The sequence below is a fragment of the Bison bison genome, unplaced genomic scaffold, assembly GCF_000754665.1.
Source record: "Bison bison bison isolate TAMUID 2011002044 unplaced genomic scaffold, Bison_UMD1.0 scf7180017864118, whole genome shotgun sequence".
Taxonomy (NCBI): domain Eukaryota; kingdom Metazoa; phylum Chordata; class Mammalia; order Artiodactyla; family Bovidae; genus Bison; species Bison bison.
Window position 1 is genome coordinate 3,718,830 of NW_011494690.1, and position 14,859 is coordinate 3,733,688.

The 14,859-nt window shown below is 40.6% G+C and overlaps 1 protein-coding gene across 1 annotated transcript in view; it reads right to left on the minus strand.

The window, feature by feature from the left end:
* Nucleotides 1–14,859, minus strand: part of GALK2 (galactokinase 2) — a 141,906-nt gene that overhangs the window by 2,307 nt on the left and 124,740 nt on the right. Inside the window, exon 10 of the mRNA XM_010839517.1 lies at nucleotides 6,506–6,707. Within this exon, the coding sequence (XP_010837819.1) occupies nucleotides 6,506–6,707 (202 nt within the window). The remainder of the gene's footprint in view (nucleotides 1–6,505; nucleotides 6,708–14,859) is intronic.

Here is a 14,859-nt window from a genome sequence, read left to right on the forward strand (position 1 = left end):
AGAGCAGACACGAGAAGTCTTTCTAGGTAAATCATTCACTTTTAAGTCTCCAGAGCTACTCTATCACCACCCTGCCTACTACAAATGAAAATGAACTAGATTGCATCAACCACATGGTTTGAAATCATCAGGGCTCAAATTTTCCCTGTTGAGAACGGTAAGTGCTATTATAAAGAGCCCTCTACCCGAGTCAGTGGCACTTGTGATCACAAACCAGGCGCTGCCCCAACAGCTAGTCAGCAGCCTGCCCAGTTATACACACTCACAAAGGCAGCGAGATACTGCCTGCAGTGTGCCCTGCTGGTATGTGGCCATAGAAATTGTATGAGACAGCCAGAGTTAGTAAACTAATAAGCTTTAAATCAAGAAAAAAGTTAGGTGAGCTAAGGGTGTTCAGTGAACTTTTCACAACTGCATTTTTTTCCTGGGAAACTAGTGAGACATTAAAAATACAGCTCCTGAGCTATGGCACATCAGAGAAGCAATACAAAGCCTAGGAAACCAAACCCCTAAAACCCCAAATATCACTTTGATGCTTGTGGTCAGTTGATTGGGACTAACAAGGAAGGTTTGGTCAAAACAACAGAAATATCCTCAGCCTTATAAGGCATGATCTACAAAACAAAGACTAGAGCAGATATAGATTATAAGGAATGTTCCCCTTTGACTCCTTTTATCACTAAAAAGTGTACTCCTATAATTCCAGACACCTAAGTATAGCCTGAATAAAATTTCCTACTTTTAAATGAACTGAGTTGACCATAAAGCACTGACTAAAGTAAGGCATGGATCAAAGGTGGCCTTGAGGGAGGAGGTGGGGAGAGATCCAGTAAGTCCCAACTTTGCCACAAACTGCAGAGGGAAAGCAAGGAATTGTGCCTTGTATTTTAATTCAATTTTATTTTAAGATATATATTGATATATTTTATAAATAGATATTAAGTTATTTCAGAAAATCTTGAATTTAGGGACAGGTTATTATCTAATTCCAGCCCAGCATAATTCCAGGCACTTGGGAGTTTCTAATAATTGTTAAAAACTTCAATTATGTGAAACAAAGTAAAATAATAAAGGAAAATGATACTTGCCCAATATAAAATAACTATCTTACAAAATGTAAATTGTAGGAAATGGCTAAATTTTAAATATATTGAGTAAAATAAAACAATTTGAAATAATTATATGTGTATTTTATATTTATATATATCATTCATAATGTACTCTTTTTCTGGAAAGACTTCTAGCTTCTGCTCTAAGTATAAAATTTTCTGATTAGAATCTCAGGAAAACACAGCTTCTAGAACAATTTCTATGATTTTTATTAGAAACACTTTCAGATTGCTTTTGATTCAAGAAACCATAGACTTCAATGTTCAAATGAGAAAGTATAAGAAAATATAACCACATATCCATTTTATAAATTTAAGCCACAAAGCTCATAGAAGACCAGGCGGTTTGTCCTGCAAATGGCATACATATTGGGGGAGGGGAGTGCAGGAGCAGGGGGACAATAAATGGAGGACAGAAACCCAAAGAGAAGTGTGCCCCTAAGGCAGCTGAATGGCTCTCTTCCTTTTTCTTGACAGTGTTCAGATTAGCCCATAAGATCATGAGGAAAAGAGCACACACAGGTGGATTTACACTTCATTCTTCCCTACTCCCACCTGCTTAGGAAAATGGCTGCAAGAAGCTAAGCCACACAGCCAGCCATGGAATAAAGTTGTGGGAAGACTTCTGAGGAAGCCCGCAAATGAACTTCTGTAACCTTTGTTGGTCTTTTAAAACTTGTCATTTATCTTCCTTAGTAGCTTGGGCAATAACACTTCAGTGAGTCCTCTCTAATTTCAACAAGTATCAAAATGGAAATAAAAAATTAACTATTTTTTAAGTATTATATAGCCATTCTTTATTCTATATAATAATGAGCTGTCTCATATATAACTGACTTGGTTACAAAATTTATTTGTGTTCCTCAAGAAATCCCATTTTCTTAAAATTTACATTTAGTTCATTTACAAGAATCATTTTATAATTGGGCAAGCTTCATCTATTTTCTTCATTATTTCATATAATTGAGGTTTTCTAATTTAATTAAAAAAATAAGCAGTCTAACTGATTAATTTCCTTCTCCCTCTCTGGCCCTTTCTTTGGATTTTAAACTGATTTTCTCTTGAAGAGCAGTAAAAGGCTCAGCTGAAACAAATTCAAGTATCTGTGATCTCTTCTATCCTTTTCCCCCACTTCTCTCCACTTGAGTCATTAAGCTATCCTATAGACGAGCTACCAGGAGACACCTAGCTCAGATCACATTAAGATTTGTAGATAGTGCCAAGTATTCTACATATCACATCCTTCATTCACTCAGTCAGTCAGCTGTCTTTTCAAGCCAAATAGTTTCCAAGCAGGCCTTCAGAAAAACTAACAGGATTTTAAGTCCCACAAGTGGACCAGGGAAGGTGATCTAAAGAGAGCCTTTGGCAGTGCTCCTCCTCAACTTCAGCTTCCCTCTTCCCTCTTCTGATCACCACAAGGCAACCAACCTTCTCAGGCTGCCCAGTCTTAGTCACAAATTGCCCGTTGGTGTTAACTTTTTTTAAGGAGACAGGGAATTATGGAGGTGGTGGTGGTTCTTATACAAAACAGTACTCTACCAGATGATAACTTTATGGGACCAGTAGCCCACACCAGGCCTTGCCAGGCTTGCCAGGTCCTTCCCAGCACATCCCACACTTGCTTGCCCACCAAGATAGTCGTAAAGCTGCAGAAGGAACCAGGGTTTAAGAGTGTTGCCATTTTAATTCGGACCTTTTTCATTTACCATTTACTACTCTCCTATTGTCTTTTTCTCCTGTTTTAACCATTCTGTTTTACCACTATCTTGCATTCTTCTGCATTCCTCCCTTTTCGCCTCATACATCCACATAAAGCAAAGTGCCAGAGCTTTTGAAAATGGAGTTTAGACTACAGTTTCCTGTGGGACACAAATAGCCCTATGAAAAGTATGTGCTGACTTAGGAAGTCATGGCATTAATGACTACATCTACTTAATTCTCCCAGAGTATCCTCCTCTGAGGTTGCTCTGCTACTCAAGACCTTTAGTAACTAGCAATCAACTGGCATATTTGGAGAATATCACCTGCTGCCCACAGTTACAGCAAAGAGAAAATTAATTATTTAAGAAGCTAAGAGGCCAGACAACTATTCTAGCCAATATTTCCAACATGCCAAAAGATAATCTTTCAATATGGGAAACTCAGTCCAAACAGTCCATATAGAATAAGAAAGTAATTTCGATACTTAGCAATTCCAAACAAAACAACCATAAAAAAGGGAGTGAGCTCCTTACACCAGACCCAACTGAAAATGAGTACAGCAGATGAAAATGGTCTAGACAGAGACAGTTTAGCTGCCATTAAGAAAAGGAGTGCTGCTGCTGCTGCTGCTAAGTCGCCTCAGTCGTGTCTGACTCTGTGCGACCCCATAGACGGCAGCCCGCCAGGCTCCCCCGTCCCTGGGATTCTCCAGGCAAGAACACTGGGGTGGGTTGCCATTTCCTTCTCCAATGTATGAAAGTGAAAAGTGAAGTCACTCAGTCATGTCCGACTCTGAGCGACCCCATGGACTGCAGCCTACCAGGCTCCTCCGCCCATGGGATTATTCAGGCAAGAGTACTGGAGTGGGGTGCCATTGCCTTCTCCGAAGAAGAGTTTCCAAAAGCAAATAAATGAAAAAGCAAAAGGCATGTTCTTCTGAACCCTTTTAAAACACAGCCACTAAATCTTCTACTAGAAGCACATTTTCAAAATATATATAGAGATCTATAGACTGCTAGAACAGAAAAACGTATTGGAGATCATAAAGCAAGGTGACAGTTCAAAGTCGCAAAGCTCAGAATGAAACAAGGCAGAGCTAGAACACATCCTTCCTAAATTCCAGCCCAGTTTTCATCCTTCTCCACACATTGCCCTTCCCTGCTCAACATGGCTTTGCTCCATGTTCAAATACTGCAACCTATAGAAAACCAGAGCCTCCATCATTAAAACTTTAATAAAAGAAAATAGGTTAAAGTCCCTCATTCAAATACATCTCAGCCTCCCTGGTGGCTCAGATGGTAGAGAATCTGCCTCCAATGTGGGAGACCCAGGTTCAATCCCTGGGTTGGGAAGATCCCCTGGAGAAGGGAATGACAATGCACTCCAGTATTCTTGCCTAGAAAATCCCATGGACAGAGGATCCTGGAGGGTGGGCTACAGTCCATGGGGTCACAAAGAGTCAGACATGACTGACTGACTAACACTTTCACTTTCAGTATAACCCAAGGAGAGAGAAACAGGTGTGGAAAAAAAAAAACAAAAACACCTGGATGGGGAGCTAGGCTTTCCCAATGACTGATTATGTTACCTTGTTCCAATCTCTTACCCTCTTAGAACTCTCGTGGATCTCTAAGGCCTCTTCCTGCTTTCATATCTTATGGAACTAGATCATTCTGACCCAGAAATGTGAAGCCTGGTCCCCCAAAATATGGCTTTCACAGAAACAAGGACATTTTCTCTGGTCAAAAACCCAGAAGTCATCTTGATTCCTCACTTTCACCCATACAGCAATCTTCTTGACTCTTCCTTCAAGGCACATCTGGCATAAAATCAATTCACACTTCCATTGCCACTTTTTCCTACTCAGAGTCCTTCCAATGGCAAACAAGGTTCAGGGGTATGACTCCCCATGGCCTCTCCTGCTTCATCACCTGCAGCCCTCTCCTCCGATACTGCCCTCCGTGTGTACTGTTCCTCCTGGACTGTTCCTCACATGTGAAGCCACTGTTCTCATTTCTTCACTTCCTTCAGGTCTTTGCCCAACTGTCTCTTCAGAGAGACCTTCTTCAGCCAGTCAATATAAAGACTATCCACCCACCCCTAGGACTCTCCAGCCTTTCTATTTTTTTCATAACACTTATCAGTTCCACTCTATTTTTAGTTGTCATTTCCCTCTTTACCCATGTGAATGTATGCTGTATAAAGACAAGAGCTGGTTGACCATGCCAGAACAAGAAAGTCCCATTTGAGAATTCCAGGAGGCTGGCAAATACCCCTCCATTGCTGTTTCAGATGGGATCTGAGCTATCCTACTACCTTCTTAGCAAAGATGCTTCTGCTAAATTTCTGCAGAAATCATTCCACTTCCTGTTACTTCCAGAACTGAACAATATCTGCCCTTGATAGTTTCAGAAGAGAGTACTTTCAATGAAACAAGCTCTGAAAGCCTTTTTGGCAGATAGTGAGGAAACCCTGGCAGAGTGAATTTCAGCAATTTGTTGTGTTCAAGTCTCTCAACAAGTTGGGTTACACATGCCATTTACAATCACTGGAGCTACTTGGTTTAAACTTTTCAGACTGGATGTGTGGCAATGAGTGAGGCAAGCCGCAGGCGCCAAGTGGTTAATTATATTTTCATTGCTAATTGCAGGCAGTTCTCTGTGATTTTCTCACAATGGAAAGAACATCAATCCATTTGAGAGTTCTCCCAATTTCCCTTTCTATCCTCCAAGGTCAATGAGTTCCCTTCTGGGTAAAGGAACCATTCTACTCTATTATCCCCATTCTCCAGCAATTATAAGGATGTTGTTCTCAGGCTTTATGAAAGAGTTTCCCTCTTTACATTTGTGTTTCAACTGTCCATTCATAAACTGGGCTTTCTTCAATCCTTTTCCCCAAACTGTCTAATCTAAACCTGGAAAACAGGAAATGCTGCCTCTGAATAATTCCTACAGCATCCTCTCCCTGATACACTTCTGTTAGGCTTGAGGTCCTCTTTCCTTTCTTTCTTCTCTTTTGAATAAAACTGTTAAACTTAGGACACCAAACAGGAGATGCTGGTGGAGCTGCAGTGTAGTGGGAACCATTGCTTAAAATACCATGAGAAAGTAACACAGGGTCTGTGTCTGAGAAAATCTCCCTGAAACATCATCCAAAGATGGAAAAGTCTTTTTTTATGATGTTGTGAAGAACTGACTCCAAACCTGCTGCTGCTGCTGCGTCGCTTCAGTCATGTCCGACTCTGGGCAACCCCAGAGACGGCAGCCCACCAGGCTCCCGTCCCTGGGATTCTCCAGGCAAGAACACTCGAGTGGGTTGCCATTGCCTTCTCCAATGCATGAAAGTGAAAAGTGAAAGGGAAGTCGCTCAGTCGTGTCCGACTCTAGCGACCCCATGGACTGCAGCCCACCGGGCTCCTCCGTCCATGGGATTTTCCAGGCAAGAGTACTGGAGTGGGGTGCCATTGCCTTCTCCGGACTCCAAACCTGGAACCTCATAAAGCCATGGAGTTGAGTCTCCAATCTTTTATCTTATACATCTTCAGGAAGGAACAAGTCTAGCTGTATGTCACAGACAAACCCTCTGATACAAAGTGTGAAGGATCTTCTTCACTGAGAAGAAAAAAAATGCTGCTTTTTTCCATTAAACAGTTTCCCTGGTAGCATCCCACCACACTGCTCGTTCAGCCTCACCGACAGATGTCCACCAGCTGGTCCAGCTCAGGGCAGCTACACTCGTACATATCCCGGCAGCTCCTGTGGCTCTGGTTCATTAGCTCCCCCAGCAGCTGGACCACGTTGTCAGGTGCTTCTTCACATATCTTCTTAAACTGGAGCACTCTCGCAGCCTCACTGTACACGTGCTTTGCCCGCTGGTAGAGTTTGAAGGTGAGAACTTAGGAAGGAAGATTATGGTGGACAGAGTTAGAAATAGTTACTGGCCAGGAAAAAAAAAAAAATTCAAAAGAAAGAGTTACTGGACAATTCAGTAAAAGAAAAATACAGTTATTGAGAACTTCCATTTCTGTCTTTATTATTAATACCTTAGATTTTAAATAGGTCTTTCTGAAAGATTTCCTTATAGTCTAAATTACTCTCTTTTCAAGTCAATTTTACTTTAAGGTCACACATGTAGAAAGTGGCAGAGCAAAACAAGTCATGACGTTTTACCCCATAGCCACATTCTTTCCACTGTGATCCACCAGAAAGAACCCCTGAAAATGCTTATACTAGAACTTTTATTTATAAAAATGTTTCTTAGAGACAAGCACAATTACTTCTGTATGTGTGTGTGTAAAAAACACATGTATATATATGTATATACTGTAGCATTATTTATCACAGCAGAAACTAAGAATGAATCCACATGCTAACAACAGAAAATACTTTTAAAATCATGCTGCATCTATTAAAAATATTATGCTATACTATTGCTACTAAAGCATTCTATTACTCCATGGGAAATTGTTCATTATTAAGTGAACACATAAAATATGAAACTGTACATTTTAATTTTAAAAATTATAAGAAAGCACCAAAATATTAACAGTCATCATCTCTGTGGTGCATTGTGGGTGGCTTTTCTTTGTCCTTGACATATTTCTGTGCCTTCCAGATTATCTGGAATGACTCTTACTTCAGTTATAGAAACAAGCCCTACTGCATTGACTGTGTCTATAGTACTCATACGTTCCCTTGAATAACAACCAAAACCTTCTTACCATTTTCACTCATGCTGAACAGTGGCTGAGTGAGTGTGGTGCCTTTGGGCAAAACTTGAAAAATACACAGAGGCTAATCTGCCTGTCCTGCTAGGAAGAGCCTGGGCTCTCCAAAGGTCTGTCATATCTTCTCAGCCATGTGACAACTCACTGTACTCAAGTTGCTATTTCAATGGAGCTCGTTTCTCCATCTTCAAAATGAAGTTGAAAATTATTTCTCAGGATCCTTCCAACTCTAACATTTTAGATTCTGTGAAGAACTCCCTCCAAGCATTCCCCTCATATTGTTATATTTTGAGAAGAAGATGATAATTGTTCTACTTTCTGCCCTTATCTACTCTGCTATCTGCCCCAGGAGGCTGACTTGGATGGACTACACCAGTGGGCTCCCTTGCCTTTAGATTAGAAAAAGGGAGAAGATCAACGAGAGATGGGAGGGAAGAGAGTGAAGTTGTAGGATCTCTCCCTGGCTCCCTCCTTGCAGAGCTACCTGAAACTGGCCCTGTCCCCCCAACTGAAGGACACTGAACATACTTTCAAGGCAGCCTTTTCTACATGATTCTCTCTTCCAGGGTCTGCCTCCAGGTTCCTCTCCCCTAGAATATTACTGCTATTTCAGTAGTGCTTTTATAATTTTATATTAAAAAATACCAAATGCATGACAACATACTTAACAACCAACAAATTATGTTAAAGTTTTAGGTTACATTTTTCCCCTCCACAGTACCACCCTCATAACTCATATACTTATCATATACTTCCCATAGTAATTGTCTCCACAAAGTTTGCTAACTCCTGAAGACAGAAACCAGGTCTTCGGGTTCCAAGCATTTGATAGTCTGCAACCTGGTACTCCCTAGAACCTTCACCAGTGCCTTACGTGACAAGTGCACATGCGTGTTCACTGTTGAACATTCAGAAAGATGACTTAACTCCAGTTCAAAACCAAGATACCTCCATTTAGACACTGTTATTAAAAAAAAAAGTGCAGTGCCAGCACTCACACCTTACTAAGAATGTACAAGTTGAGGAAAGGGGACAGCCAGATTCCCTCTGGTATTGAATCTATAACTACTGATACTACATAGGATGAAAAATAAGTCAAAAAATGAACTTACAGGTTAAGTGTAGGTGGGGATAAAAATACAACAACATGCTTTGCTCCATCAGTAGCCAGGTCATGTGACTCAGTGCACACTGCAGTGTGAATTTGTTATTTCTATCAATAGGTTCAATGGAAATGGGAATATTACATATTATTGAGAATTGTTATATATTAAAATATATTATTTTAGGGTCTAGGTATCAAAATATCTTAAGGTAAGAAAGTCTTAACAATACCCAATACTGGCACATAGCATCTGCAACAAAGTTGTCTGAAGAAAAAGCACCAGTAGATTTAACAAGAACTCCTTCAAAACCCCTGAATAGAGAAAGGCAAAGATGGGCCATTGATAGGCATGTATCTACATTAGACAGTACCAATAAGTTTATACATGTTAATAGAATCCATGTATATAAAGAAAGCTGAGTGCCAAAGAATTGATGCTTTTGAACTTTGGTGTTGGAGAAGACTTGAGAATCCCTTGGACTGCAAGGAGGTCCAATCAGTCTATCCTAAAGGAGATCAGTCCTGAGTGTTCATCAGACCGACTGAGGTTGAAGCTCAAACTCCAATACTTTGGCCACGTGGTTCAAAGAGCTAACTCATTTGAAAAGACCCTGATGCTGGGAAAGATTGAGGGCAGGAGGAGAAGGGAACGACAGAGGATGAGATGGTTGGATGACATCACCGACTCAATGGACGTGGGTTTGGGTGGACTCCGGGAGTTGGTGATGGACAGGGAGGCCTGGCATGCTGTGGTCCATGGGGTCACAAAGAGTCAGACACAACTGAGCGACTGAACTGAACTGAACTGAATATAATCCAGATTATAAAATACACATTTTGAAAGGGAGGAAAATGACTATGGTAACTATAGTTTAAAAATATTCTTTTTAAAAGTTGACATTGAAACAAAATGTTTAAAATTCTAGCTTTAGGATTCCATATGTTTCAGTTTTATTTGTGAACTATTTCACCTCCCTCATGGGCCAAGTTGCAAAATGAGAGCACGGGGGTAGGGTGGAGGACATACATAAGAAGAGAATATTGGTTCATTTTTACTGTAATGTCTCATTTCCAAAAAAGCATCTAGTTTCCAGGTCCACTGACATTTATGGCTGCATCACAAAAGGCACAATAAAGCAAAATCTACTAACATTGTAAAATAGTGCTATTTAGCTGACAAATTGCTCTGCTATGTCACAGTTTGCAAAGAATTTTTTAAACTTCAAGTTATATACAGGACAACAAAGGAAATACAATAGCATGTTCCATACGCCCATCACCTAGACTGAACAATAATTTTTTGCAATATTTTCTTCAATATTTTGCTAGTGTTTTAAAATAAATTATACATGTGACATTTCCTTCCTATATATTTCAGAGTGCAACTCTATAAAATAAGGATATTTTCTTATGAAACCTCTGTATCATTATCACATCTAACAAAATTACCAATGATTCCTTAACACCATTTCATATTCAATCCATATTTAAATTTTCCCAGTTGTTTCAATTTCAATTTACAGCAGGATCCAAGCAAAGTCCACACATTATATTCAGTCTTATCTCTAATAAGTCTCTTTTAGTCAAGAATTTACAGTGATTTTTGATACTCTGGAATGTCAATGTCATATATATATATATATATAATACAAATATATCCTGTAATAAAATTCAATACCAACAACAACAACAAACAGTCCATTAGCAAGAGCATGCTTTGGTTTTCCTCTAGGACTACATAGTTCTTTAAGATTAAATATTTTTCCTTTAGGATTAAATATTCTCAAGTAGAAACTATCTAGAGAGAGGTGGGGTTTTTTTTATATTAAACCTCAGGACTGGTGTTCTGATTTGTGATAAGAAACATTCAGAAGGTACTGAGCAGATTACTAGAACCTCCCTGTGTCTACTCTGTTTTGTCGAGTGTTTCATAGCAAGGCTTCAGGACAGGAATGTCTAATGAGGACTCTCGCTGGGCGTTCTGAAGGTGCGTGAGAGACTGCCATGGCTCACACTCCCTGAACAGTAGTAACTTAGACAACAAAGGAAAGGGCAGAAAGGGCATCTGTTTTTAATTGTGATACAAACATCTTGCCAAAGGCTACAACAGATTTGGAGACCACCCTTTGGGAGGGAAAGCAGTTCTGCATTGGCTGGACATCACAAATGCTCTCTGGATCCAGGGTTGTGGCTTGTTATAGGCTGGCAATTCAGCAGGTCTCTGTTGTGCAGATACCAGAAAATCCAAGAAAATCTGAAACTCTGTGGACAAAGCTTTCTTCCTTGTCCAGTTAACTTTTAAAATGGATGCTTCATCTCTCTTATAATCCTTGAGGGCAATTATTAAAGGATGAAGGAATTGTTTCTTACTGCATGAATGCTCACTGCTATATGACTACTTCCAACACAAATACAGTTTAAGAATATAATACCAGGTGCCATTTTCCTGAAACATTGCCAGTGTCCTATCCTATCCATGGGAAATCTGAAGCTTCAAAGTAGGATATGTCATGTGAATTCTAAAACAATCACTTTCTCCTCTGTGAATCTTTGGTAATTACTGAATCTGATCCTGAAATCATGGCAGAGATTCTTAGATCTAAATGATCACAACCATATACATTTAAACAGTAATAATTGTACAATAAGTTCACTTGAATAATTTAGTTGCTAGTTCTAAAATTTCCTTTCCTGATGACTTCCCTGCTGAGCCTCCAGCTCACCACACAGGCTCCTGCCTTGGACCCACTGCATCAGCTGTTCTGTTGCCCTGGAATGTTCTTCCCCTGATCTTGATATGGCTAGCCCCTCACAGTCATTCAAGTCTCAGATGTCACAGCATCAGGAAGACCTTCTCCCATCTCCAACCCAGAATAATCACACCTACACAAACATACACACACATATTCTTTCCATCCTATTTTTGTCTCCCAAAACTACTTTATTTATTCTCACAAACACTGTCCAATTTTCTTATGCTTATTTGTTCAGTGGCCTGTGCTTATCTCTCAACACTGGAAGTTCAGCTTCAGAAGAGCAAGTTCAGTTCAGTCCGACTCTTTGCGACCCCATGGACTTCAGTATGCCAGGCTTTGCTGTCCATCACCAACTCCTGGAACTTGCTCAAACTCATGTCCATCGAGTCGGTGATGCCATCCAACCATCTCCTCCCCTGTCGTCCCCTTCTCTTCCTGTCTTCAATCTTTCCCAGCATCAGGATCTTTTCAAATGAATCAGTTCTTCACAACAGGTGACCAAAGTATTGGAACTTCAGCTTCAGCATCAGTCCTTCCAATGAATATTCAGGACTGATTTCTTTTAGGATGGACTAGTTTGACCTCCTTGCTGTCCAAGGGACTCAAGAGTCTTCTCCAAAACCACAGTTCGAAAGCATCAATTCTTTGGCACTCAGCTTTCTTCACAGTCCAACTCTCACATCCATACATGACTACTGGAAAAACCATAGCTTTGACTAGATGGACTTTTGTTGGCAAAGTAATGTCTCTGCTTTTTAATATGCCACCTAGGTTTCTCTTAGCTTTTCTTCCAAGGAGCAAGCGTATTTCTTGCAAGAACCCTATGCTACAAATGACAGGAAAGACATGTGAAATAGAAGCCCCTACTATGAGAGACTTATGACTCAGTTAAATAAGACAGACTATGAGACCACTGGACAATGACCAAGTGCAGCAGATATTCAAGAGCAGGAAATACTAGAGGTGGACCAAGAAGATAGGGTTTGTGGGGAAAAGAGCCATAGTGGGAAATGCCAGAGCCACAGAGCTTCCTTGCTGTGAGGACAGGATGGCCAAAGGCCCAAGCTGGGAACAGGCAGAGTATGTTTATGGGCTGGAGGGGGCAAACTGATCAGACCCCAGGCCAGTTTCTTGAGGAGGCTGTCCTCACACCTGAGGCTTTAACATCCTCTGCTACATATATTACACAAAGGTTGCACACTCACAACCATGGTCAGTAACCAACCACAGTGATGCTTTCTTGACCCAAATACTTTTTAAACTGAGAAGTTTTAAGAATCTAGATTTTCTGTTTTCCCTTGAAAAAAATGAAAGGCCTGGCAGTGGTGAACCTACCTTCTTGCAAAACTGTTGGCTGGAGCTGAGGAGCAGCCAGCCTGTTTAGGCGGGGCATGCACAGTATCTCCATGTACTTCCCACCATTCCCAATTATCTTACGCCTGGACTGACTCACTAGTTCACATGTCTGCCTGGTCTCTGTAGGCATCTGTGTGTGGGACTCACTTTCCATAAAACTCTCTATTACAGGAATTCTTGGCTAGAGACAGAAGAGTGGACAAACCAAGTGAGTCATCATGCCATAACAAACCACTGTTACTAATGAAGGTCCCTCCCTTAGGTGCATTGATAGTTCCATATGGAAGAGGTCCATCATCTTGTAAATTCTACTGTTTGGTCTTATTTCTGCTCCACAGACATTTGTAAACACAAGACAGCCCTTGAGAGATCTGAAGAAAACTCTCATATCTTATGTTTTTTACACATGGATAACGATTCACTTTATGCCAGGTTTATTAATAATACCAAGGGAACAACAATGAATAATATAAGCTCTTTACTCTCAAAAAGTAATAGTCTTAACAAAAGACAACAGGTGTTGGTGAGGATGTGGAGAAATGAACCCTTGCACACTGTTGGTGGGAATGCAAAATGGTGCAACCTCTATGAAAAACAGCACAGAATCCTCAAAAAATTAAAAATAGGACTATCCTATGATCCAGCAATCTCACTTCTGGGTATATCTCCTAAAGAACTAAAATCAGGATCTCAAAGAATTATTAGCACATCCATGTTCATTGCAGCTCTATTCATAATATCTATGCTGTAGAAGCAAACTAAATGTTCATCAATGGATGAATGGATTGAAAAATGATTTATACATAATAGAATATTCAGTTCAGTTCAGTCACTCAGTCATCTCCGACTCTTTGCAACCCCATGAACCACAGCACACCAGGCCTCCCTGTCCATCACCAACTGCCGGAGTCTACCTAAACCCATGTCCATTGAGTTGGTGATGCCATCCAGCCATCTCATCCTCTGTCATCCCCTTCTCCCTCTGCCCCCAATCCCTCCCAGCATCAGAGTTTTTTCCAATGAGTCAACTCTTCGCATGAGGTGGCCAAAGTACTGGAGTTTCAGTTTTAGCATCATTCCTTCCAAAGAACACCCAGGACTGATCTCCTTTAGAATGGACTGGTTGGATTTCCTTGCAGTCCAAGGGACTCTCAAGAGTCCTCTCCAACACCACAGCATTCAAAAGCATCAATTCTTCGGTGCTCAGCTTTCTTCACAGTCCAACTCTCACATCCATACATGACTACTGGAAAAACCATAGCCTTGACTAGACGGACCTTTGTTGGCAAAGTAATGTCTCTGCTTTTGAATACGCTATCTAGGTCTATTATTCAACCTTAAAATTGGAAGAAACTCTACAATATGCAACAATATGGATGGACCTCTTAAGGAAATTATGCCAAGTGAAATAAGCCAGACACATAAAGACAAGTACCATTTATATGAGTTAGCTAGAATCATCAGATTCATAAAATCAAAGGTCAGAATGGTGGTTCCCAGACACTAGGGGAGGGAAAAGTAGAGAGTTAATCATCAGTAGACAAACAGACAAAACATTTTCAACTAAGTAAAATGAATGAGCTCTAGAGACCTACTGTACAGCATTCACCTCTAGTCAACAATAATGTATAGTACGCTTAAAATTTATTAAGAGGAGAGATTTCATATGTGTTCCTACTACAATAAAAAAATAAAGTGTTTAGTAAAAAAAAAAAAAGAATAGTTTACTCAGTTCAGTTCAGTCACTCAGTCATGTCCAACTCTTTGCAACCCCATGAATTGCAGCACGCCAGGCCTCCCTGTCCATCACCAACTCCCAGAGTTCACTCAGACTCATGTCCATCGAGTCAGTGATGCCATCCAGCCATCTCATCCTCTGTCGTCCCCTTCTCCTCCTGCCCCCAATCCCTCCCAGCATCAGAGTTTTTTCCAATGAGTCAACTCTTTGCATGAGGTGGCCAAAGTATTGGAGTTTCAGCTTTAGCATCAGTCCTTCCAGGGACCCGGACTGATCTCCTTTAGAATGGACTGGTTGGATCTCCTTGCAGTCCAAGGGACTCTCAAGAGTCTTCTCCAACACCACAGTTCAAAAGCTTCAATTCT